Below are 26,975 nucleotides of genomic sequence, written 5' to 3'. Positions count from 1 at the left end.
AATATCACTCAGAATTTAATGACTAATAAAACTAAAAGACACGTGATATGATCCAATAGGGGCCAATCCCGTTTGTGATCATTTGTTACAAAAGCAACAAGAGGTTTAGAAAGCATAGAACATGATTTTTTTTTTGGGCCAAGGAGAGATTTTCAAAGGGCCCATGATTTATTTATTTTTTTGGGCCAAGGAGAGATTCTCAAAGGGCCCATATGCAAGTGAAAAAGACAACCTTCCATTCCATCCATATAACTCAACTTCCTTCTAGCTCGATCTTCAATGTGGCTACTGGGGGACCCCAAATATTTCTCCAACCGATTATCCAACTCAACATGTTATGTTACGAATAAGAGTTAGTACAATAAATAAACAGTCAGTTTATAATTTATAAGATTGTGAGTTCAAATCTCACTATCGATTAGAAGACTTTATTAGTGAGTGATCTGTATGTAAATATTTTGTAAGAGCTCTTTAAACCTATAGACATATCTAAACCCTAACGAACTCTTAAAATCTAACTCATCTAAACTTTTACAGAACCAAAAAGAACCAACTTGTGTATTGGCTCAAAAAAAATTGTAAAATGTTTCCTTCCTTGCCGGCAATAGGTATTAGCTATAGGGGCATATCTTTCATGTGCTTTCAATAGTATCCTTCATATATATGCATCAGTAATTTATATGGTTGAAAGAGGGATCTAGAAAATTAGTGAGATTGGATTAGAATTCTTTATATTTAATTAAGGGTATTTTTGAAAGGATTGAATAATTTTAACAAAATCAACTAATTTTAAGTTATCTTTGAAATCCATTTGAATTAGTTAAAAACGACTTTAAATAGTAAGAAATGCCGTCATGAATGTCGGTATGTTTTAAACAGCAGCATATCTGCATATGACCACTGATTCCCCCCATGAAAAAGACTCAACAGAAGTTGTCAACTTTTTTAGCAAAGACATATAAAGCTATATATAAGGGGACAATAATGGTGGATGGGGGCCATATTTTTTTGAAGAAAATAATTAACACATGTGGGCATATAATTTTTTTATTTCACTAATATAAAAAATCTAATAATACTCCCTCTGTTCCTTATTATAAGAGACATTGATGATTATGGCATGTTCCCATATATAAGAAACACTTAAAAGTTGTCTCTAATTTTTTTGTATTGATTTCTATTTACTCCTATTTATTTTATCTCCAACTCATACTCTCTCTCCCTCCACTTCTCTTCTTTTAATAATTTAATTGTTCTCTCTCATATTCTCTCTCCTATTAATGGGGGCATTGTTGGAAAAAACATTATACTTTTTACACATTATTGTTCTCAACTAATTTTAACTGTTTTTTTATTAACGTAATTGGGTTATTTGTCTCTTATAATAAGGAACGGAGGGAGTAGTTTATAACTTTTAATTCTTTTTTTAAATAATTAAAAGCCAATTTGAGTCCTTAATTAAGGATATGCTTCTCACAAATCATCTGTGATCAACAGTACAATCTCCCATAGAATAACTTGCTAAAGATTTCTTCTCCTCCCTCACTTACTGCATCAATGTTCTACACATCCATTTTCTTTTAACTCAATCTTAACACTATTACACTCATCACACGTGTGTCTGTGCGTGCATGCTCTCTCTCCATATATGCAAGAAAGTCAAAGCACAATACAGACTTATTGTAGAAATAACATTACATACATGCATACATACATACATATATTCATGTTCGTGCGTAGGATGCAACATGTGAAGCACAAGAGACTATTAATTAGTTGGAGGGAGGAGATTTGAGGTTGGGCGAGATCAAAGCTTCTCTAAATCTGCAGGATCCACATTAAGAACCACTTGTTGCACTTGAGGAGACATAGCCTCCCATATTGATGACTTCCCAGCTAACTCTTCAAACATAGGCCTGCAAGTGATCCGTGTATGTATAAGCATGAATAATACTACCTCTATTCCTTAATATAATAACTAGTTTAACGTTTAATTTGGTCATAAATATAAGACCCTTATCTACTTTGTCTCTCATATTTGTCTATTTTTTCAAAGTAATTATTGTAGTAGTTGTACAAATTAAAAATTCCATCGAATGTCAATTCTAGTTAATATACATAATTAGAAAAAATATTCTAAGGAAGATACCATTTACTTATTACAAATAATTAACTTAACAAACTTTTTTAATTTACTCAAAATTAGTCAATTAGGTCTTATATTAAAGATCAAAAGTAATAATAATGATTTGATTAAGAATTCAGACGAGAAGCTAGACAAGTTACGTGCCTCTTTGCCGTGACGATGGAGTAGAACTCCATTCCAACTTCACTAGCAATCTGTGCACACAAAGAACTTTGGCACAACTATCAGTTGACCAGCTTCAACCTTAGAATCCAACACAAGCTTCCCGTTGAACCCCACAATCTCAATCTTCCCACTTCCTCTAGCAACATAAATCAATTGAGTTGAAGGGATGGTTAGATAGAGCGGTGCCTTAGTGGCATTAGGTTCAAGCTTCACTCTGATCACACTCAGCCCAACTTCTGCAACAAAAGGGAAATCTAAGTCAGTCACAGTTGTGACTAATCCTCCATTATTTTTGATCCCATGGTCTGGTTTTGCAGAATCAATGTTGTACACCATCTGTTTGGTCTTGTCCATCTGGGGTTCTGGAATTTTGTGTTGGTCTTTCTGAAGCTTAAGGATCATAGATCCTTGTTGGCTCTTTGTGAGTTTGTTTGCTCCTTCGTTGGTCAAATTGTAGGCTTTGGTTATGACCTCAGTGGAAAAGCCTCCCATAATTCCTAGAGTTCCACTTAGAATGAAGTAGGTGAACTGGCCAGGAACATAAGCCTGAGATGTTTCACCCAGAAATACCATGATCAGCTCAGAATCTCCATTGTTAAAGCACCATGAGAGTGCTCCTATAGGTATTGGGATTACATCTCCTTTCTTCAGCTTCAAAACCACCTCTTTTCCTGCGTTTGGGAGCACCATCCCAACTATGCCATCTGTCCCTGCATTGGCCAAGCCGTTCACATTAAGACTCAAGACTATGATGCAGAGACTACACAGTTAGGAAACAGCCATGTATATTACCAAAAAAAAAAATTACTGCATCTAGTAATTAATATAAGAGTTAGTTGACTAATTTGAGTAAATTAAGAAAATTTATTAAATTAGTTATTTATAATAAATATATCTTATCTTTCTTAAAATATCCTTAATAATCATATGCATTAGCTAAAATTACTATTTGATGGAACTTTTAACATATAAATTTATCACAGGGATTACTTTGAAAAAAATTGATAAATATAAGAGACAAAGTGAATTGGATTCTTATATTTAGGACCAAATTAATTGTCAAATTACCTTTTATATTGAAGACCGGGAATAGCACTTATGAAAAACAATACTGTATGGCTTGAAAAGATTGTAAGCTACCTTGAAGAATACAGCCAATTTTAGAAGAATCTGCATAGTGAGGAAGAGCAAAGCCTTGGGGTTGAAGAACAAGGAGACCAGCGCCAACGTTGTTGCTGGCCAGAGCAGGAACTTGAGAAGCTGACCATAAGTAGTAAGATCCACCATCCCCTTCAAACATGGCTTCGGCCTTCTTGGGTGTCAAGTCCATCTCCATTTGCTTTCTTTTGTTTCCTTCAAGTACAGCAGGGAAAAATCGCACATGTCAATGAAAATCTATAGAGACAGTGAATATTCTTTCAAACTCTTAATAACTCTTAGCAGATCATATTCATCAGGAAGATAGTGTCACAGAGAGGAAGAGAGAGGCACCTGTTGTTTTGGAGGAAAATGGCAATGAGAGAGACAAGTGATGAGTTTTTATTACAGAGCCAAAGGTAAGTGTTTTATAGAGCCATGCGTTTATATAGGCTCAATCTCAAACACACACAGTGGTCCGTTCGAAAGGATTAGCCTTTGTTTTCTTCTTCGCCTTGCTTTAATTATGATGTTTTGTTTTTAATTTGAAGTTATTAATACTCCTTCCTTTCCTGGTCTGAAAGTTTGGTATGATGCAAAGCACCAGAAAAAGCACAAGACAATAAGGACAATCTGATTTTTGGGGTTTGAGTAGACCATTTGAAATGATTTGATAAATCCATGACACCTAATAGGTAAGATGCATGCAATCACCGATCGCCACCCTTCAGTGATTAAAGTTGATATATAGTCATTTCCCATTTTATCTTCCATTTATTTACATGCACGTAGCATTAATTAACACCTGAAAAATTGTGCGGTGGAGGGGGAAGTAAGCATATTATCAGGGAAAAAGGGTGTCTCCACTTTCTTTTCCTTCTATTTTCATCCACTTCTCATCTCAGTCATAAGATGGAGATTTTAACAGTTCAGATTTCATATTTATAAAATTATAAATAAAATATTAAATTTTCAAAAATAAATAAATAAAGTTAAATAAAACTACTAAATTTTAGTCAGTATGTAATTCAAAACAATAATAAAACTACTTTATAAATTATTTTCAAAGGATGGCATCTAGACCATTAAACTTTTAATCTTAATAGTTGAGATGGGAAGTGGATGGAAATAGAGAGGAAGAGAAGTGGAGAGAGTCTTTGCCAGTATTATCAAATATTAGGTGTGTTCATGAGGCTCAATAGCTCGGTGTGCCTGCCCGAGCCTGTCCAAAAAATGCCTAGCCCGACCCAAAAAAAACTAGCCCGAAGAAAAAATGAGCATTTTCGGGCTGGGCTAATCACGGGTAGGGTTGGGCCATAGGCAAGGCATGCAACCTTTCTCATTTGGCCCTGACCGAAATATATATATAATTATTTATATGATAATATATATTTTTTCAGAATTATAATATATATAGTGTAATATTAGTATATTTTATTTTATTCTATTCCAATACCCAAAATAAATATTACTCCCTTATATTATTGGACTTTACATTTTTAAAGTTTTAATTTTTTTAAAATATACCACATATTTTAATTTTTCTGAATTACCTTACTGTGTATTATAATTGTCTTTTAACTTTTTCAAGTTAATATTACTTCATATGTCATGAAGTGATACTAACTATACTAATTTAAATGTAATATAGATCTCTATAAATTATATTAAACCATAAGTTAATAACATAATTGAATATGTTTATACAGTTTGTATTCTTTTTATATGCTTCGTCATTTTCTCAATTTTGTGGAGATTGATTCAAATCATTTGATCTTTAAGGTTTTAATTATAACTTTTTATTGTCTTGTTTTTAATAATTATGGATGTTGTTTAATTCTTGAAGCATAGATATTTGTTAAAATATATGGTAGAATCTTAAATTTCATGACTCAAGTTGTAAATTTGGATAAGAAAAGTTTGTCCTACCCAGCCCGCATTAGCCTAGCCCAAAATAGGTAGGGCTTCTATCGGGTAGGGTCAGGCAACAAGTTGTATTTTGCAACCCGTTCATCCTTCGGGCTGGGTATCAGACAAAGGTCCTGCCTTGCCCCATGCGCACCCCTATAATATCAATTTTGTGTGCATATGGCCTGCAACATAAGAGCATCTTAAATGTTTAATACTATCTCCGCTCCTTAATATAAGAGTTAGTTCACTAATTTGAGTATATTAAAAAAATTAATTAATTTAGTTTTTTGTAATAAATAGATGTTGTTTTTCCTAAAATACCTTTACTAATCAAGTGTAATTTGATAAAATATTTAATATGTATAATTAATACAAGGATTATTTTAGAAAAAATCAATAAATATGAGAAGTAAAGTAGATTTGGATTTTATATTTAGGATCAAATTAAAAGTCAAACAAGTTTTTATATTAAGGACCGAAGGTATTATTTAATTCTCTTTTATATATATATATATATATATAAATCTTTCTTTCTCCCGAAACTTGCCATATTTTTGTCCATGCGCACCAGTAGTTTTCGGTTTTGTTATGTAATGAATCAAGAAATTACGGGTCCTGTTTGCTTTTAATTCTTGGTCGATCGAGTTATATCTTATTCTGGTGAAGCCCAATTCTCGCATTAACAAAAGTTTTCTTGAAAAACTGTCTGTTAAACAAGGATAAGGCATTTTAATTAAGCCTATTTCTCCTTCCCCAGCCCCATTACTTTTCAATATTCCCAAATACTGCCCCTAATCTTTAATATAAGAGCTAGTTGAAAGTTAAACTTGGTTCTAAACACCACATCCAGTTGTAAATATAAAACCTAATTGACTAATGTGTGGTCCACTCTTATTTACCAGATTTATAATTTTTTTTCTTCAAAATATCCCTAGTGATTATAAGGGATCTTTACCAAAGAATAGTTTCAATACACTAATTTAACTAAGTCAACATACATTTATCACAAATAACTAATTTAACTAATTTTTTTAATATCTTTAAATTAATTATCTAGTTCTTATATTATAGACTGGAAATAATAATATGCCAATTAAAGTCACGATGATGCTCTTAGTGAAATCCATCCACATGCTATTTCTGACATCAACCGCTGAGCTAACCATTTTTGAAGTCAAGGAATTAAATCCTCTACTCGCCGCGACTCAGACTTAATCAATGGCCATTGGAGATGCAAACCGAAAACTTCTTAGTCACTGATATTGCAAGCCAAAAAAAAAAAAGATGTATTGATCGATTTTTCTCACCCACTGGAATTGCAGAGTTGAGAATTATTTTACAAGTACGCAAAATGATCCTATGAGTTGACAATTTCCTCATTGAGCTGCTAACTTAATTATATGTCTTCTTCGCCGAAAAACATTCCCACAATCAACTGATGATCCTACTTATCAAGACAAAAAAAAAAAAGGGAATTTGATAATATAGCATTACAAGTTCGGGGAGAGAGAATAATTTGGCTGGGAATCCGCAGAAGTTCCACCTCTCTCTCTCTCCATTAATCAAATTTGACAGCATGTTATATTTATAACACCACCCGGTGGAGAAGACAGCATAGAGCACCATAGATAATGGTTGATTGGGATATTTTCTTCGGAACCTACTATACAACCGATTATTATTCAAGCAAGCAAAATTATATTGTACTCCCCGTCCTAATGTATTATCTAATTAACTAATTTGAATAAATTAAAGATGTTAATTAAATTAGTTAATATGATATGTTCTTTTCAAAACACCCTAAACATCTCCCTTAATTTCCTCCCCCCTCTCCTACTTGATTATTATTGAAAAAATATCAATAGGATTAATTTTAAAAAAATTGATAAACATGTGAAATAAGTCTTATGTATAAAACCAGCATTAACTCTCTAATTAGATCCTATATTAAGGATTGGAGGAATACTATATATATCACTACAAAAATTGACTTTCAACAACAAAAAGTCATTGCTAAAAATAAAAGTTGTTGCTGAAAATACTATAGCGACCGTGATTGAAAAGTTTCAGCATTCAATGATGACTTTTGTAGACTTTTTGACAAAAGTGTGGCACATTTTTTTGTTGCCGCTAAAAGAGATACAGTAGAAAAATGGCTTTGCCAGCGCCACGTCATCACCAGGCGGCCGCATGTCAATGTCATGTCACCACCTCACCACCACATCATGATCCAAATATTTTCAACTTAAATATGTCCTCTTCAATATTCAAACTCGTGACCACCTCCTTCGATGTCCAATCTTCTTGTCATTGAGTTGGACTGAATTTGTTGATTATTATTGTAAAATAAAAATATATATTATCATATTATACTTTCAGTGGCAACTTTAGAGAAAGTTTGACCTTCAGTAGCGACTTTTAAAGTCGCCACTAAAAGTCTAAAGCTAAATGAATGCCTTAAAGACTTTTAATGGCAACACTAATAGTCACTACTAAAAGTAAGTCTTTCAGCAGCAAATCTAGGATGTCGCCACTGGATGTATGCCCTCTAAAGGCATTCAGTGGTGACTTTTTGTATCGCTACCCAAAGTTGTTGCCAGAAGTCTTTTTTTTTTTCCCCTATAGTGTACATAGGGAAAATTAAATTATATTGTAATCTCAAGAAAGGAACATAATTATTGTAAAGTCTCATAACTAGTCAATAAGAAATTCTAGTATAGAAAATAACAACAAATTTCAAATTGCTCACTTATTATTGGGAGTTTTTAGTGGTTATATTTTTTATTTGGAAGCTGATAGTGATTTCCCAACACACACACATATCATCTTTTTCAGCCTCACATATGCACATTAATAAACTTCAATATCATCGACATCAAACATGATCGTATTTATAACTCATGAATCACATGTTTTGATGATGGTCGGATTGTAGGCCTGACACAAAGGCTTTCAAATGTGCACAGCTTGTGGGATTTCGGACTTGAAGGTGTGTCACTATGTTTGAAGCTTGTGCCAAGCTCTCATTCCTTTTTTTTTGGTCGCACACCTGATCGTGGTGGGTGAGTCTCCCAACAGGGATTTTTATATATGTTGAGGCTCGAACTCGAGACTTCACTTAAGCGGTACCAAGTCGTTTACCACTTAGAACAACCCCCGTTGGTGGCTCTCATTCCCTTTCTTAACCATTTACGTGTTTTTTCTAAGTCTGAAGATATGTTTTGGTCTTAGTGAGTCTCCCAATCCAGCTCACCTAAACTGTGTATGACAAGGCAGCAGAGCTCATTAGGCCCACTCTCTGCATTAGACAAACTAAGTTGTCTGAGAAATGGCCCATTCGGCCCTACTTTGAATTGGCTTCATCATAATCCTCACGTGTGATCTTTCTACAAGAAAGAATTATATAAATTAAAAAAATTAGTTAAACACAATAACTTGTAAATATATATTTTACTTTTTAAAAATACTCTTATAGAAAGAGGGAGTAAGTAAGAGAGAGAATGAACAGAAAAAAAGGATGATAATTATTGCAATGATATATATTCTATATGGAAGGATATATAAATATATAATATATAGATATACATAAAGTGAAAAAATTACATAGATAAAATTTTTTTTGGATAAAATTGATTAAAGACAACAAATACTAAGAAATATATGGTTTTATTTTCAAATATACCCAATCATATTTGGAAAAATGATAATAAAAAAACTTGTTAAATTTCAAAAAGACAAAGGTCGCATTGGCCACTTTTATAATGGCTTTTATATGTCAAAATATATCAAAATTACCTATTTGTCATTTAAAATTTAGGTTTTTTTTGGGTTATTTTTTCATGATAGTTTTCTGTTAAAATATCAATCGTTATTATTTCGTTTGTCTGCATTATATGCAATTCTTCGCCACAAATGTCAAGATAAGGGGAGCATCTGCGTTTGCGCGGCACATGTATCCTTGTTGGCCACAAATGTCACAATTCTTGCTGAAGTGAAGTTTTGTAAACTTCTATGAGATGATCGTTATCTTTGTTAGCCAGGTCGTCGGTTTTATATAATCATGACCACCTCCGGTTCTAATTATAAGGCCTTTCTTATAGACTATAAATGAGGTCTTATAAGTAGAGCAGGAGGTAATACCATATATTATTATTTACCGTTTGTGAACATCCCCAAAATTTTTCATTTTTGACGTATATTAACATTTTTTTTTTACCAGAAATGTATATTAACATTGATGATACTTTTTTTTTTTAACACGAAAAGTGACTCATTTTGAATCAAACTTCACCAGCTTTAATTAATTTAGCCGATTTAAATGTTGTATTCTTTAACATTAAAGATAATTTTCTGCTAAAATCTCCATCTTTAATTTGCTCACCTAGGCCCAAATCAATCTCCACCCTTAATGGATCCATATCCATCAAAACTTGATTCTTTTTGTTCCTCCTCGTACAAACCATAAATTAATTTTCGTCCTACTCTATTATTGGCGTCAATATTATCAAAGAAAAGTGGGCCCTATATGTGGCCTGTAATTATTCAAAGAAGCAAAATTGTAAATTGCGTGTGTGTGTTCTTACAGAACCAGCCAATTATTCGAGTTGGTGGGAGGAATGATATTTGTGGAGTTGTTGATGTTGAGCAAGAAGAGCTTCTCAAAATTTGGATCCACGTTAAGAGCCACTTGTTGCACTTGTGGCGATATGGCCTCCCATATTGATGACTTTCCAGCTAGCTCTTTAAACACAGGCCTGCAATTAAATTTTTTAACGCTTTAGAGTTTTGGGCTAAGGTGGAGTGTCAAAATTACACACATATTAGATTTATTTACGTTTCAAAATTCACCTTTTTGTGGTGAGGATAGAGTAGAACTCCATTCCATCTTCACCAGCAATCTGTGCAGCCACAAAGAACTTAGGAACAAGAAGCAAATGGCCAGCTTCAACTTGAGAATCCAACACAAGCTTGCCATTGAACCCCACAATCTCAATCTTCCCACTTCCTCTAACAACATAAATCAATTGAATTGCTGGGTTGGTTAGATAGGCTGGTGCCTTCATATATAGCATTAGGTTCAAGCTTCACTCTCATCACCCTCATCCCAACTTCTGCAACAAAAGGGAAATCTAGGTCAGTCAAAGTTTTGACCAACCCTCCATTTTTGACCCCACCATGGTCTGGTTCTGCAGAATCAACGTTGTACACCATCTGTTTGGTCTTTTCCATCTGGGGTACTGGCATTTTGTGTTGGCCATTTTTAAGCTTAAGGATCAAAGCTCCTTGCTGGCTCTTGGTGAGTTTGTGTGCTTCTTTTTTGTTCAAATTGTAAGCTTTGATTATGACCTCAGAGGAAAAGCCTCCCATAATTCCTTGAGTTACACTTAGAAAGAAGTATGTGAACTGGCAAGTAACATAAGCCTGAGATGTTTCTCCCAGAAACACTACGACCAGTTCAGAATCTCCATTGTTGAACCACCATGAGATTGACCCCAGGTGGTAGTGGGATTACATCTCCTTTCTTCAGCTTCAAAACGACCTCTTTTTCTGCATCTGGGAGGACCATCCCAACTATTCCATCTGTTCCTGCAAAGACTATACAATCAGATTACAGATATATAGTAATGAAAAACAATATATGGCTAGAAAAGATTGTGAGCTATATACACCTTGAAGAACACAGCCAATTTTAGCAGAATCTGCATGGTGAGGAAGAGCAAAGCCTTGAGGTTGAAGAAGGAGCCGACCGGCACCAACGTTGTTGCTAGCCAGAAGAGGCAGCTGAGAAGTTGACCATGTGAAGTAAGCTCCACCATCTCCTTCAAACATGAGCTGTGGCTTTTTGGGTGTCAAGTCCATCTCCATTATGAATTACCTTTCTTCTGTTCTATCTTGCTGAAACAAGAAACACCTCAATGAAAAAAAGTTCATATAAACACATCCATTCAAACTAGTTTCTCTAATTACTTCTTCATCTATTTCAGTAATGTGATGCTATATTTACATGTATAAAGATATAGATATGAGTTTTCAGTGAGATGTGTATTGTTAATAAAGTGAGAAGGAGGAATAAATAGCATAAAAGAAACTAAAACTTGGATATATTTCTACTCTTTAAATTATATGCTACACCTTTACATTTTTGTTTTTTTTTTTGTGATCAATATTCTTAGCTATGAGAGGATAAAAGGGTAAGAAAAGATGGTGAGTTTTGGAATAGCAGGGAAGGGAAGAGAGAGAGACAAGTGATATAACTGAAGAAGAGGAAGGCATTCGCTTGGATGATCTTAAGAAGACGAGGTTGTGATATTTATAGCGAAAGATGACAATGATGTTCTAACTAATTACTAAGAACAGATGAATAAGCCAAAACACCAGTTTACATTCTTTGAAAGGCAACAAAAAAAGAGTTGCTGAAGTGGTCTGTTCAAAATTTTCTTGCATTAATGGCTGACCATCTTATCTGAAGCTATATCCATATTGTGTGTGTGAATATATATATATATAGATCAAATTAATAACAGAAAAAACATAAGATTCTGGCTATATGTGATATTCATTTTTTATCTAAAGGTGAATATGAAATTCTGAGAAAAAGGAAAATGAGAGAATTTAGATCCGTTTGAAAGAGGAAAAGAATAAATGGAATGATGCATAATCCTAGAGAAAGATAAAACCCGGCCAAGGGCACTGGTATTATGATAAATTGATTAAAGAAAAGAAGTGAGATTTGAGAAAATAGTCAATGAATAATTGCTTCACCAAATATCCATGAGATGCTTTGTCTTACTCCTTCGGTCCTGAATATAAGACTTTTTTTATAGTATAAAAATATAATACCTTTTTTCTAGTGTAATTTACACTACAAAAAGAGTCTTATATTCAGGACTGAAAGAGTATTTCAACATTCGCAATTAAGAAGCACTGAACTGTCTTTCCTTTCAAATAGGCTCGGAACAATGAAGAAAGAGTGGATGTCAGTCCATTTAGAAATGCCAGATGAATTTCGTGAGAGATCTAATCTTACAATTCAAGTGACCTCAAACGCTTTCTTTAACATTCATGTGCTTATTTGAACTGGTTTTTTCAATTCATTTTTAAAAAATTTTATGCAATTCATAACTCTCCACTAATTTTAATTAGGACAAAACAGGGTTAAATTTATCATGTTCATTATGTTCATTGCTCCAATATTATTCCGCCACTTATATAATTTTTTTCCCCATAAGCTTTTATTAGTTCTTGAAAAGTCTAGAAAAACATTTTTGTTTCTAAAAATAGAAGACAGAACTCTAGGTTTGGGGCCTGTTTGTTTTTGTTCTTTGTTTTCTTGTTCTCAAAACAATTTTATAAAATTGTTTCTTAGAACTATTTTTGAAAATAAAAAACAAAAGAATTTGTTTGGATAATAATTTTAAAAAATCATGTTTGAAAAAAAAAACTATAAAAAACCATACTTGGTAAATGATAGTTGTCGCTGGCACTGGTAAGTAGTGGATACTAGGTGAGAAGAGAAAAGATTTTTCAAAATTTTTCAAAACAAAAAATAAAAAACACAAAAGCAAAAACAATAAAACATGTAAAAATTGTTTTGGTGTTTTAGTTTTTAAAAACATGTTACTGTTTTTTATTTTTTAAAACAGTCAACTAAAAACAAATTACCAAACAAAGTTTTTTGTTTTTCTGTTTTTAAAAACAAAATTATTTTCAAAATAAGAAACCAAACAAGCCCTATTCTTTGTAATGTTCCAATCTGTGGAAAGTTGTTTCTTTCCTTTTAGTCATTAGAGAAAGTGATGATATTGTGATCAGTGAAGAGAACCACCGGCCGAAGGAGCAAAGAGGGGTTTCCTGGCTGAGCAGTTCATGAAGCTGAACGTGACTCTCTATATAAGAATCAATAAGGGCAGTGATAGGAACAGAGGAGAGAAATTGAGATATTTTGAGAGAGAAGCTGACAAGATATTGATGGGAAGATGAAGGGGAAACAATATGAGATGTTGAATAATACAGGTGGGGAGAACATGATTGAACAGGGACATATAATGAAACCAATAAACTTTACTTAAATTGTACTCTTCCGGATCTAAACGTAAAACTCATTTTATAATGTAAATTATAATACTACACGAATTTTTCTTTCTCTAATCCAAACCATAGAAAAATAGTTTTCTGAGAAGTAGATTGCATGGTCCCTTCTCTTTGAAACAGACCGCATGAGATCATGTTTTATATATTTCGCATGTGTCACACACGTTTTGTACATTTTGCATATTTGTGATTGTCGTAGTTAGCCATTCAATTACGCAATTATTCACTTGATCAGTTATTCAGAGAAACAAACACAAAGATTCATTGTACATTGCATAATACTCCTTTAATCCTTAATATAAGACTTAATTGTGGAGTTGATTTTGTTTCTAAATATAAGAAATATTTTTTATATTTTTTTTTTTCAAATTATTCCTATTGATACTACCTCAGCCATAATCAAATATGAGAGGGAGAGAGAGGATATAATGAAGATAATTAAGGTATTTTAGAAAAAAACAAATCATACTCTTCCGATCATTAATATAAGACTTATTTAACTAATTTGATTAGATTAAAGAAGTTAGGTAAGTTAGTTAATTATAATAAATGTGACACATTTTTCCTAAAATACCATTATCATCTTTCTTAATAATCCATCTTCCTTTTCTGCTTGATTATGGTTAAGGGAGTATCCATAGCTTGATTATGGTTAAGGGAGTATCCATAGGGGTAATTTAGAGAAAATTGATAAATATGAGAAATGAGTTTTATATTTAGGATCAAAACCAACTCAACAATTGAGTCTTATATTAAGGACAAGAGGAGTATTTATTATGGTTAATTAACTTACCTAACTTTTTTAATCTAATTAAAGTAATTTTTCATACTAATGGCCCAAAAGTTAGCCTCCCTTCAAACTGATCTCATTTCCTGCAAGGCCATCCTCAGGAAAGCTTGTGGAAGAACATTGCCATAAGATGAGTAAAAGAAAAAAACATGACAAGGATAAATATAGAAGCACAGGCAGCTGAAACAGCCACTCCAAACACACATCTTGAAACCTCTTTTAACGTTTTTGAATTAGAGAACAAACACTATCGGCTTATTTATTATGGTTAACAAACACTTACTGTTACAAAGAGAATTAAACCTACAACCTCCCACTGTAGATGGAAATATTTACGCCATTAGATTACAAGGTCATTAATACACACCCTGATATGAACCTTGGGATGAGAACCATGCCAAAAAAAGCTAATTCATAATGCAGAAGAGCGCAAAGTTCATATAAGCTTATATTAGACTCTCATGCTTGCAATTGAAGAATAAATCAGATACCTTGAAATTGGGCAGTGAAATGTTTTGATACCATTACTATCAGTCTTAGGGAGGACCCTACCCTAAAGGTTTCTTGTGAGATTAAAGATCCCAAGGTTCACACAAGTCCCAAACAGTCTCAGTGAGAAATAGATATAGAAACGCAGAATTTTTTTTTTGCCCCCCAAAGGAAATGAAGGTTTTGATTATTACAAACAATTTATTTTAGAATAAATTGATAACCTCTCTTAAACATTTTGTAATTTGATAATAATTATTAGAGTATGATACAACTCGTTTTGAAAAGGTTTTAAGCCAAATGTATTCACTCCCAGCACTAAGTTAAACTCTATTCAGGAATGTATCAGTCTCAGTTGGATATTACCGTCTCAGGCACTTCCCGTTCTCGTGTGTAATACGAAACAGTACACTTAAAAAAATCTATTGACATAATTTCAGCATAAAAATTATGTAAGCACACTTCCTATTTCGTAGGATACCACATCATATATTCATATTCTTAACATCTTGTTTCGTTTTACATTTGGTGTTGGCATTTTATTACAGTAAAGCTTATACCCTGCTGCCATTTTGATCTCTCTGGTTGTCTCCAAATAAAAATGTTCTTGCAATAAAACACTTTGGGCATGTTCAGAGTCATAGATCCAGCATAAGCTAAATGAAACCTCAGGCACTGTTGTAGCCACAACGATTTACTATATTTACCAATGATCAAAATGCATCTATTTTCCTCAACGCCTCTCAAGGCTCAAGACTCGTCCAATAAAATGAATCTTGGATGACGCTCGTCTTGCAGTTTTCAAACAAGAATGGGAAGCCAAAGATACGAGATTCATGCTTTTCGTGTAAGAGCTCATACTCCAGCTGCTTAGGCCAAGCAATACCTACCACACAATGTTAAAGTTCTTATTGCAAAAATACAACAATACGAGTTATAATAACTTAACATGCAAGATGCTGATATCCACCATTCAAAGGAATAGGGAATGAGAAACTCATAGCCCATTGATTCTCTGAATGACAGTGATAAGACCTTGACTCCCAAGCTTTCCATCTCCATTAGCTACCATACTGGAGTACAGTTGCTTGCACAGTGAAGCTTCGGGCAACACCACAACCTTATCATTCTCACTCTTCTCTACTATATCCACCCCCATTCCCAAATCTTTCACCATATACTCAGCAAAACCACCAGGCCTAAAATCCTTCTCAATTATTCTCTCTCCAAATAACCCCAACGCCTTGGTACAAGCCGATCCACTTCTGATTGCTTCCACAAACTGCTTCAGATTCAACCCTGCTCGTTCTGCAAACACCAAACCTTCACTCAAACCAATCAGATTCGCCCCAATTGTAATCTGATTCGCTATTTTGCAGCTCTGTCCACACCCTGCTTGACCCACATACGTTGCCTTCCCTAGAATCTGAAATAAAGGTTCTACCCCCTACAACACAGCTTGTTCACCAGCAGCAAATATAGCTAATTTCCCATCCCTCGCACCAATGTCGCCTCCAGAGACTGGTGCATCCACAGACCAACAATTTCTCTCGCGCGCTGGGGTGAAAATCTCTCTGGCAAGATCAGGGTGGCTGCTAGTCATGTCAACGGTGACGGAGTTAGGGGTTAGGCCGGAGAGAACTGAGTTAGGATCTTCTAAGACGACTGATCGAACATCTGATGGGTGACCTACCATGGGGAATACCACGTCACAGGATCGAGCCACTTCAGCCGGAGAATCGGCAACATGGGCACCTTGGGATTGCAGAGGAAGAGCCTTGGATGGGTTGCGCGCGTAGATGGTGACGGAGTAGCCGGCGGAGCGAAGGCGAGAGGCCATAGCAGCACCCATAACGCCGATACCTATCCACCCTATTCGGGCTTGGGTCGGATTTATGGGGTTCGGGTATGGAGTTCCCATAGATTGTGGAAGAGACGATGACGATGGATTGATAGGAAAGAGGAGGGTGACGACTTGGTGTTCACTGGTTAAAGAGGCAGAACAGAGCGGAACATACAGTGAGCACTGACAAGGAAGTAAGGAACTAAAAACATTTAAGAATGAGGAATTCATTATTAAGTTAATTCTAATTCTAAATATAAAATATATTTTTATATTTATTAATTTTTTTAAATTATTTTTATTGATACCCCTTAATCATAATTAAGTAAGAAACGAAAGGACAATATTAAGAAAGATTATTATAGTATTTTAAAATATATATATTTTTGTAATTAACTAATTTAACTTACTTTTTTAATATAATCAAATTAATTCAATAGATTTATATTAAGAACTAGAAGGGTATAATGTATGCATTTTATGAGTTATCATAGTTTCTTTAATGTTTTATGATAATGTAATAATTTAATTTAAATTTATGATAATGTAACAATTTAATTTAAATTGCTTTTGAAAATGGAATATATTTCTAGCTTCTTGCATGCATGTTTCATACTGCTAAAACATTCAACGCCTCTCTATATAGGAAATTTTGCATCTATAATCCGTATAGTTTGTTTCAAACTCAGCTGTATTGTGATTTTTTTTATAAATATATGAAGTTTAATCTTTCAACTTATATATATATACATATATTATCTTTGTTAAATTTATTTTAGAGAAAATAAAAGTACAAAGTCAAAGTATGGAATACAAACAACACTTAAGTGTCTTCATTTCGTCTTCTAAATTGATGTGGTTCACCTGGTAGTAGCTAAAATAAATTAACTGCATAACTAGGGTTTAATTTTTAGTATTATAATTTTTTTTACCTGCAATTTTTAGTATTCTAATTATTTATAATGCATCTCTTTTAGGTTTATTATATAGGATTGAGGAAAATTCACTATAAAAAAAAATCAAAGAGCTGTAAAATAAAACGACATAACTTAAAGTGAAAGTGATATCACCTAAAATAATGATAACTTATACATGACTTTTTAGAAAAGTTAAAGATAGTCACAAGACAAAAGACATATATAAAGTAAACTAACATATCTTTGCTTCGAGGTCTAATAATTCAAAGTTTGGATTTGGCCCAATACCTCAGAGCTACAATTAATGTCCCTATGCAACAAAAAAATGTTCTCACCAATATATGCTTTTGACTCTAACTGCTAAATAATAAGCACAACTTGTTGATTTTTACTTTTTATTATTTTATTTATTTTCTTGGGAAGGTTGGAAATATGGTTATATCATGAGAATTTTGTGATAAAAGCCATTTCCCAATACAACACTACTATTTAACTGGAAGAAAGATGCACAAATTGTAACTCCAGACTTTATCACAAAACACATCACATAGTTGCATTTTGAAACTTCTCTCTTTCTTTCCTTTGTTTCATTATTATATCATTACAAGCCCACCAAAGTCCTAACAATTTACCTGTATCTCATCTCACAATGGATTCTCTTCTTTCTGATTTTTCATCTCTTTCTTCAAACTTGTCTGCAGTACCACTTCAAGGTTCAGTAACTCTGACACAAACCTTAGCAACCATGTTTATTCTCATCATAGTACTATTTTTTCTTAAGTTAAGGTCAAGAAATGTCTACCTTGTTGACTTTGCTTGTTTTTTTGCCACCAAACAACCTACGAGTTCCTCCCTCCAACTTCATAGAACACTCTGAGGTCTGCGGTATCACCAAAGAAGCTATTGATTTTGAGTCCAAAGTGTTTGAAAGATCTGGGATTGGACCTGAAGCTTGCATGCCTGATTCAGTTCAGGAGATCCCACCTAATGAATCACTCAAGAATTCTCAAGAAGAGATTGAACTAGTCCTCTTCACTATAGTCCATGACCTTCTTAACAAATGCAAAGTCCATCCTAAGAACATAGACATCCTAGTATCAAACCGTAGCCTGTTCTGTCCCACAACTTCGACAACTTCCATGATCATCAACAAGTTTGGTTTCAGAAGCAATATAAAGAGTGTGAGCCTTAGTGGTATGGGATGCAGTGTTGGTATGTTATCAATAAGCTTAGCTAAAGATCTTCTTAAAGTCCACAAAAATTCTTTAGCTTTAGTTCTAAGTATGGAAGTTGTAGCTCCAAATGGTTATAGAGGTACTACCAAATCCAAGCTTATTCCCAATGTGTTGTTCAGAATGGGAGGAGCTGCCATTTTACTATCTAGCAAGAAAGAAGACAAGAAAATGGCCAAGTATGAGTTAAAGCACCTTGTGAGGACTCATTTAGGATCAAATGATAATGCCTATAAGTGTGTTTACCAAGAGCCTGATGAAGCTGGACATGTGGGGGTGTCCTTATCAAGGGCACTTCTAAAAATGGCTGCGTTGGCTTTGAGGACAAACATCACAACTTTAGGCCCTCTTGTGTTGCCTTACTCCGAGCAGATTCAATTCGCGTGGTAGATGATTTGTCGGAGAATCCAATGGGGAGATGACAACCAGAAGGCAGCATATGTGCCAAATTTCAAGAAGTCATTTTGGCATTTTTGCATACATGCAGGGGCCAAAGGGGTGATAGATGCAATAGAGGAGAGTTTGAAGCTGAAGAAGGAAGATGTGGAGGCTTCAAGAATGACATTGTACAGATTTGGTAACACTTCATCCTCTTCACTTTGGTATGAACTGTGTTATTTGGAGGCAAAAGGAAAGGTGAAGAAAGGAGATAGGGTTTGGCAAATTGCATTTGGAAGTGGCTTCAAATGTAACAGTGCAGTGTGGAAATGCATATCTGATATCAACCCAACTCAAAAATGCTTGGTCTGATATGATCCATTTGTATCCAATCCAGATACATGAGTTTGACTCTCAAACAACAAGAAGTTAACTATTTACTTGTGAGAAACATAGCTACTGATTTCTGCTATGTATTGTTTGTTTGTTTGTTTGTGGTGGTAGATACCAAACATAATAAAATTTGCCTTATGAATGCTTCACTTTTTTTTCCTGGTTTATTTAGTTCCAAACAGGCCTTTCATACTAACTTGTTTCCCCTCAATTCTTGCCCTAGAAGGGGAAGTTTGTTGATAGCACATAAAAAATATAGTCTGCCTCCATGAATTAAACCAACCCCTTATATGTTGTGCCAAATTTTACTGCTTTTACCTGCTGTGAACTTGAGAAAATTTTGCCTCTTGACTCCTTCATTAGTTTAAAATCACAAATTAATATATTTATTCTTTTTTTTTTGCCAACAAATTAATGTATTTATACACACTAATGTGGTACTTTCTTTTGAGATATGCCCACTCAATAACCAGAACAAAAAATGAGGAGAATTTTTGTTTTTTTGTTGAAAATAAGTTTATTTCTATTGGATAAACGAAACTTAGTATTTTGAAAACATCTATTATCTCTTTATAATACTAACTCATATCCCAACTATAAGATTTAGTCCATAGTGCAAGACTAAATTTTATATTTAGTACTAGATGAAGTATTTGATGGTTCCCAAGTTTGGAATTAATTTATTTTTTCTTTTTTTCTTAAAATAATGGCATTGATTCTGTCACTTATCTATCATACTTTCTTAATATTTTCTTCTTTTTGTCACTTTCCTTGCTATTTTTTTATTGTATTTTGTTCAAATATTAATAATTACAAGATTCTAAATATTCAAATACAGCTACAAAAAAAACATAAAATAGTCAAGAGTTATATTTTTATATTATTAAAAAAAATAGATGCGAATAAATTTCCAATTTTCCATTAAATTTTCGAAGGTTTGTATTTGAGATTTTATGAGTTTTTTTTTTAATTTTCGTTACGTATTTACGTCAATTATAATTTCACATCTTTATAAATAAACTATAGCAACATAATCTCTTCCTATTTTTAGGCATCAAGCGGTCCAATTCACTCCCATCGAGTTGTCCATTAAATTAGGAAAATATTTTTAAAATTTTATACTTTCGTTTAAATAATATTCCTACATCCAATTTATTTAAATAAATAAATACTTATTATTTTGGCAAAAAAGTAGATACTTGTTATGAAAAAAATTTTCACTTCAAATTTACTTTCTATTTAAATTTTTTTACCAAAATTTAAATAAAAAAACATTACAATATTCATGATAAAATGGCACAAAATCTGTACCGTCTTATCTCAACTTATTATACCTCTTTTTTTTTTTTGACCTTTAAAAATTTTCATTCATAAAATGATAGCGAGAGTTTAATACATATTGAAAAAGCAAAAATTCACAAAAAAACAGAAAAATGTTTTTAAAAAATCAGTATTATAAATTGAATACCTTATAAAAATTCGAAATATCTTCGTAGCATTATGATGAAAATTGGTATCACTCACCCTTATTATATAAAGACAACAAATAAACAACAGTGAAATTTTCTTTTCTTTTTTTCCGAAGTATAAAATGTTGAAAAATAACAAATGAACCATAAAAAATTTTTTTTTTATTCAAGTTAAAATAAATAAATTAATTAACTCGCCTGATTGAGGACCAAGAAACTACCACGAAATTAGGAAACTAACTAAGACATCATATACTTGTCTTGGTCCTCGCGTCAGAAGTCAGTCAACTCCAAAGTCGTTCCTTCCCCCATCTCTCTCCTCACTCTCTCTCTCTCTCTCTCACTCTGCGTTGCTCTCTGCCTGCAATTTCTATTTTGATCTCGCACGCTCTCTCCTTCTCTCTTGCTTTGTTTTCAAGTAGATACTTATCTTGGCATGGAATTCCTAGAGTCACTGAATAAGGAGCAAATCCTGCAGATTCTCTCTGATACCTTCTGCAACCATTGTGAGGCTCGACTTCATCAAAAAATTTCAAATCTCTGTAAAAGTAATCAAACTTGTCTTTTCCTCTATTTCTTTTAAAATGAATGGTTCTCATGGGTTTCGTTGTGTTCTGCTCATGAAGTTTTGTTTTCTTCATTATTGTTTCACTCTCTCTGTTATTCTTCAACTCTTCCGTTCTGGTTCAAGGAGTTAAGTTTATGGCTTTGTGTTTTTTGCCAATCTCGTTGGGTACTTCTGTGTTTTTTTTCCTACTTGTTATGTATTTTGTGCATTGATATTATAAAAGCACTTGATTCTAAATTTTATTTAAAATTATCTGAGGCAAAAGCCTTATCTGTTATCTTTGATGTTGTTCATAAATTTAGGGTGTGTTTGAATAGAAACCAAACCATGGTTTCAGAAGTACTTTTACGGATTACGAAGTAAATATGTGGAGGAGATTATCTTGTTTTACGGAAAAGTGCTTCTGAAACCATGGTTTTGGGATACCCAAACAGGCCCTTAGTATTTCGCTTGAACCCCAGGAAACCACTATGAAGCCTCACATGCTGCTGCTGATGACTACTATGGATCTTCTAGACATACATCCTACAAGTCCAGGAATGGTAATGCATTATTTGTTATCTTTTTGATTGATTGATGATTGATTAACTAGCTTTAACCATGTGCATTTACATGGGGATTTAGAAGTTTTTTGAAAAATAATGCAAAGATTAAAGTAAGCAAATCAATTGATTTTTTTGGGGGGTGTTTACACAAGTGAATAGTGAAATATTTTTCATTGTATGTTTATATAAATTATATTTATTTAGCTTTTCTTCTAAATGCAGGAAAGTACTATGAAAAAATAATAGGTATTATATTAAGAACCGGAGGAGTACTAAGTTTAAAATAAAGAAATCAGTTGATAAAAAAATTGGCACTTCCACATAAGTGAATAGTGAAGTATTTTTCATTCTATGTTTATATAATATATATATATATATAGCCTTTTCTTTTAAATGCAGGAAAGTTTTTTGAAAACCCTTATCCCGAGGATGAAGATGATTATCACGTTTCCTCTACTGATGCATCCTACAAGTCCAGGAATGGTAATGCATTACTGTTATCTTTCTATTGATAAACTAGCTTCAACTCTGTGCATTTATAATTTTTATTGAAAAATAGATTTTAAAATTGATAAAAAAAACAAATTGACAGTTACTGAAATGAATAATGATTTTTTTTTATTCTATGTTTATATATTTATTTAGTGCTTCTTTTGAATGCAGGGGAGCACTATGAAACGTCTTATGCTGATAATGATGACTATGCATATTCTAGAGATGCATACTTCCACTCCAGAAATGGTGATGCTTTAGTGTTTCATCATCGAAATCATAGAGAAGAAGAGGATAGTACAAGAAGCTATATCCAAAGGCATGAAACTCCTTGGTTGAGGAAGCATGATAATAGACTTGCTTTTGATTCCACACCTAAATATTTGAATCGCAAACGGCAATCTATAGTGCCATCTGATTTTGAGTTGCTACTAAGTGATGGAATCGGTGGAGTCTCATTGTTTGAATGCGGATTGTCTGCGGAACAAAAGGAGCATATCAGGTTTTCACTGGTTGGTAGAAAAAAGAACTTTGTTTACATTCAAAGAATTGGTGGGAGGGACACAAATGTTCTCCAAGGACTTGAACTTCATAATCAAGTATTCATTGCTGAGGAGCAAAGGAATATTATCAAGTATGTCTATAAATTGCAAAAGATGGGTCAAAAAGGGCAATTTAAAGGTACATGGATTGAACTTCCGCCTTCCTATTCTTTTCCAGTTCTTTAATTCAGTGATTCTGCGTTTAACTATTTCATTTGCTCGGAATTGTACTTTTTCTGCATTTTTTCTGCATTTCTAATCTTTGTTGTTTTTCCCCATTATGCTTATGGCTACTTTTGGCACATCTTTAGAACTTACTTTATTTTTTTTAAAGAATTGTTAAAAAAATTTAAAACTGCACCATTTTATGTTTGCAAGATATCAAAATATCACTCAGAATTTAATGCCTAATAAAACTAAAGGACACCTGATATGATCCAATAGGGGCCGAAGCCATTTGTGATCATTTTGTCACAAAAGCAACAAGAGGCTTAGAAAGCATAGAACGTGATTTTTTTCCCCCCCGGCGAAGGAGAGATTTCAAAGGGTCCATATGCAAGTGAAAAAAATGTAACCCTTCTGTCCATCCATATCGCTTAACTTCCTTCTAACTCGATCCTCAATGTGGCTATAGGGGAACCCCCAAATATTTCCCCAACCGATTATCCAACTCAACATGTTATGTTGCGAACAGGAGTCAGTCTAATTAGTAAGGAGTCAGTTTATAATCTACAACATCATGAGTTCAAATCTACTATTGATGTGAAAACCTTGTTGGTGTGTGATTTGTAAACACCTCTGCAAGAGCTCTCGAAGCCTGGAGGCATATCCAAGCTCTAATGAATTCTCAAAACCTAACTCATCTAAACATTTGTGAAACCAAAAAAAAAAGAAATCAACCTGTGTGTTGGCCAAAAAAAAAAATTGTAGTGTGTTTCCTTCTTTGCCCCACAATAGCTATTAGCTATAGGGGCATTTTTTTCATGTGCATTCAATAATATCCTTCTTATTACATTATGCATTAGTAATTTATATGATTGAAAGAGGGATCTAGAAAATTAGTAAGATTGGATTAGAATTCATTATATTTAATTAAGGGTATTTTGAAAAGACTGAATAATTTTTAAAAAATCAACTAATTTTAATGTCGGTATGTTTTAAACAGCAGCATATCTGCATATGACCACCGATTCCCACCATTAAAAAAACTCATTAGAAGTTGTCAATTTTTTTAGCAAAAACATACATAGCTATATAGAAGGGGACAATAATGGTGGGGGCCATACTTTTTTGAAGAAAATAATTAACACGTGGGCATATAATTCTTTTTATTTCACTAATATAAAAAATCTAATGATGGTTTATAATTTTTAATTCTTTTTTAATAATTAAAAGCCAATTTGAGTCCTTAATCAAGGATATGCTCCTAACAAATCATCTGTGATCGACAGTACAGTCTCCCGTACAATAACTTGCTAAAGATTTCTTCTCCTCCCCCACTTACTGCATCAATGTTCTACACATCCATTTTCTTTTAACTTAATCTTAACACTATTAGACTCGTCACACTTGTGTCTATGTGTGCATGCTCACTCTTCATGAAAGAAAGTCAAAGCACAATACAGACTTGTTGTAGAAATAACATTACATACATACGTACGTACATGTTCGTACGTAGGATGCAACATGAAGCACAAGAGATTAATTAGTTGGAGGAAGGAGATTTGAGGTTGGACGAGATCAAAGCTTCTCTAAAATTGCAGGATCCACATTGAGAGCCACTTGTTGCACTTGATGAGACATGGCCTCCCATATTGATGACTTCCCAGCTAACTCTTCAAACATAGGCCTGCAAGTGATCCATATATATATATATATATATATATATATATATAAACATGAATAATACTACATCTGCTCCTTAATATAAGAATTAATTTGATATTCGATTTGTTTCTATATACAATACTCCAACTCACTTTGTCTCTCATATTTGTCTATTTTTTTTCAAAATATTCATTACAGTGGTTGTACATGTTAAAGATTCTATTAAATGGTATTTCTAGCTAATACACATTATTAGAAAGGGCATTCTAAAAAAGATAACACTTATTTAATATAAATAACTAACTTAATAAACTTTCTTAATCTACTCAAATTAGTCAATTAGCTTCTATATTAAGGACTTGAAGTAGTAATAATGATTTGATTAAGACTTTAGACGAGAAGCTAGACAAGTTACTTGCCTTTTTGCTGTGACGATGGAGTAGAACTCCATTCCAACTTCACCAGCAATCTGTGCAGAGACAAAGAACTTTGGCACAACTATCAGTTGACCGGCTTCAACCTTAGAATCCAACACAAGCTTCCCGTTGAACCCCACAATCTCAATCTTCCCACTTCCTCTAGCAACATAAATCAATTGAGTTGAAGGGATGGTTAGATAGAGCGGTGCCTTAGTAGCATTAGGTTCAAGCTTCACTCTGATCACATGCAGCCCAACTTCTACAACAAAAGGGAGATCTAAGTCAGTCACAGTTGTGACTAATCCTCCATTATTTTTGATCCCATGGTCCGGTTTTGCAGAATCAATGTTGTACACCATCTGTTTGGTCTTGTCCATCTGGGGTTCTGGAATTTTGTGTAGGCCTTCCTGAAGCTTAAGGATCATAGATCCTTGTTGGCTCTTTGTGAGCTTGTTTGCTTCTTCGTTGGTCAAATTGTAGGCTTTGGTTATGACCTCTGTGGAAAAGCCTCCCATAATTCCTAGAGTTCCACTTAGAATGAAGTAGGTGAACTGGCCAGGAACATAAGCCTGAGATGTTTCACCCAGAAGCACAATGATCAGCTCAGAATCTCCGCTGTTGAACCACCATGAGAGTGCTCCTATAGGTACTGGGATTACATCTCCCTTCTTCAGCTTTAAAACGACCTCTTTTCCTGCGTTTGGGAGCACCATCCCAACTATGCCAGCTGTCCCTGCATTGGCCAAGACGTTGACAATAAGACTTAAGATTATGATGCAGAGACTATACAGTTAGGAAACAATCATGTATATTACAAAATATATACACACACACTACCGGTCTTAATATATATGTAAAAACTAATTTGACTAATTTAAATAGATTAAAAAAGTTTGTTAAGTTAATAAATGTGTTATCTTTTTTAAGATACCCTTAATAATCATGTGTGCTGCCTAAAATTATCATTTAATAGAATATTTAACACATACAATTACTATAGAGACTATTTTAGGAAAATGAATAAATATAAGAGATAAAGTGGATTGGGTTCTTATATTTGAACTAAATTAATTGTCAAACTGGTTCTAATATTAAAGACTGGATACTTATGAAAAACAATACTATATGGCTTGAGAAGATATTGAGCTACCTTCAAGAACACAGCCAATTTTAGAAGAATCTGTGTAGTGAGGAAGAGCAAAGCCTTGAGGTTGAAGAACAAGGAGACCAGCACCAACGTTGTTGCTGGCTAAAGCAGGAACTTGAGAAGTTGACCATAAGTAGTAAGATCCACCATCTCCCTCAAACATGGCTTCGGCCTTCTGGGGTGTCAAGTCCATCTCCATTTGCTTTCTTTTGTTTCCTTCAAGTACAACAGGGAAAAATCGCCCATGTCAATGAAAATCTATAGAGACAATGAATATTCTTTCAAACTCTTAAAAGCTCTTAGCAGTTCATTTTCATCAGGAAGATAATGTCACAGAGAGAAAGAGAGAGGCACCTGTTGTTTTGGAGGAAAATGGCAATGAGAGAGACAAGTGATGAGTTTTTATTACAGAGCCAAAGGCAAGTGTTTTATAGAGCCTTGCGTGTGTATGGACTCAATCTCAAACACAGAGTG

General features: G+C 33.5%; 1 protein-coding gene and 4 pseudogenes across 1 annotated transcript; 1 reads left to right on the top strand and 4 right to left on the bottom strand.

Moving 5' to 3' along the window:
• Positions 1–1,719: 1,719 nt before the first annotated feature.
• Positions 1,720–3,654, bottom strand: LOC114712863 (legumin B-like; annotated as a pseudogene).
• A 6,284-nt stretch (positions 3,655–9,938) lies between these two features.
• Positions 9,939–11,224, bottom strand: LOC114712881 (cocosin 1-like; annotated as a pseudogene).
• Positions 11,225–15,726: 4,502 nt separating this feature from the next.
• Positions 15,727–16,699, bottom strand: LOC114712864 (probable 3-hydroxyisobutyrate dehydrogenase-like 3, mitochondrial; annotated as a pseudogene).
• A 1,439-nt stretch (positions 16,700–18,138) lies between these two features.
• LOC114712880 (3-ketoacyl-CoA synthase 7-like) lies at positions 18,139–23,294 on the top strand (annotated as a pseudogene).
• Positions 23,295–24,606: 1,312 nt separating this feature from the next.
• LOC114712862 (cocosin 1-like) lies at positions 24,607–26,700 on the bottom strand. The gene is made up of 3 exons (XM_028897427.1): positions 26,505–26,700; positions 25,355–26,087; positions 24,607–24,957 (listed from the first exon to the last, which is right to left on the bottom strand). Exons 1-3 carry the CDS (start codon positions 26,698–26,700, stop codon positions 24,849–24,851), a joined length of 1,038 nt encoding a protein of 345 aa, XP_028753260.1. The 3' UTR covers positions 24,607–24,848.
• Between the last annotated feature and the right edge of the window lie 275 nt (positions 26,701–26,975).

This window comes from Neltuma alba, unplaced genomic scaffold, assembly GCF_004799145.2.
Source record: "Neltuma alba isolate B1F8T4 unplaced genomic scaffold, ASM479914v2 tig00011398_pilon, whole genome shotgun sequence".
NCBI classification, from domain to species: domain Eukaryota; kingdom Viridiplantae; phylum Streptophyta; class Magnoliopsida; order Fabales; family Fabaceae; genus Neltuma; species Neltuma alba.
Note: the sequence above shows the minus strand (reverse complement) of the source record. Positions and strands in the feature narration are given on the sequence as shown.

Coding starts and splice junctions, on each gene's coding strand:
- LOC114712862 (XM_028897427.1), bottom strand. CDS start 26,700: ATGGAGATGGACTTGACACCCCAGAAGGCCGAAGCCATGTTTGAGGGA. Junction 26,088..26,504: donor AATTGGCTGTGTTCTTGAAG/GTAGCTCAATAT, acceptor TGGCCAATGCAG/GGACAGCTGGCATAGTTGGG. Junction 24,958..25,354: donor TCCATCGTCACAGCAAAAAG/GCAAGTAACTTG, acceptor GATCACTTGCAG/GCCTATGTTTGAAGAGTTAG.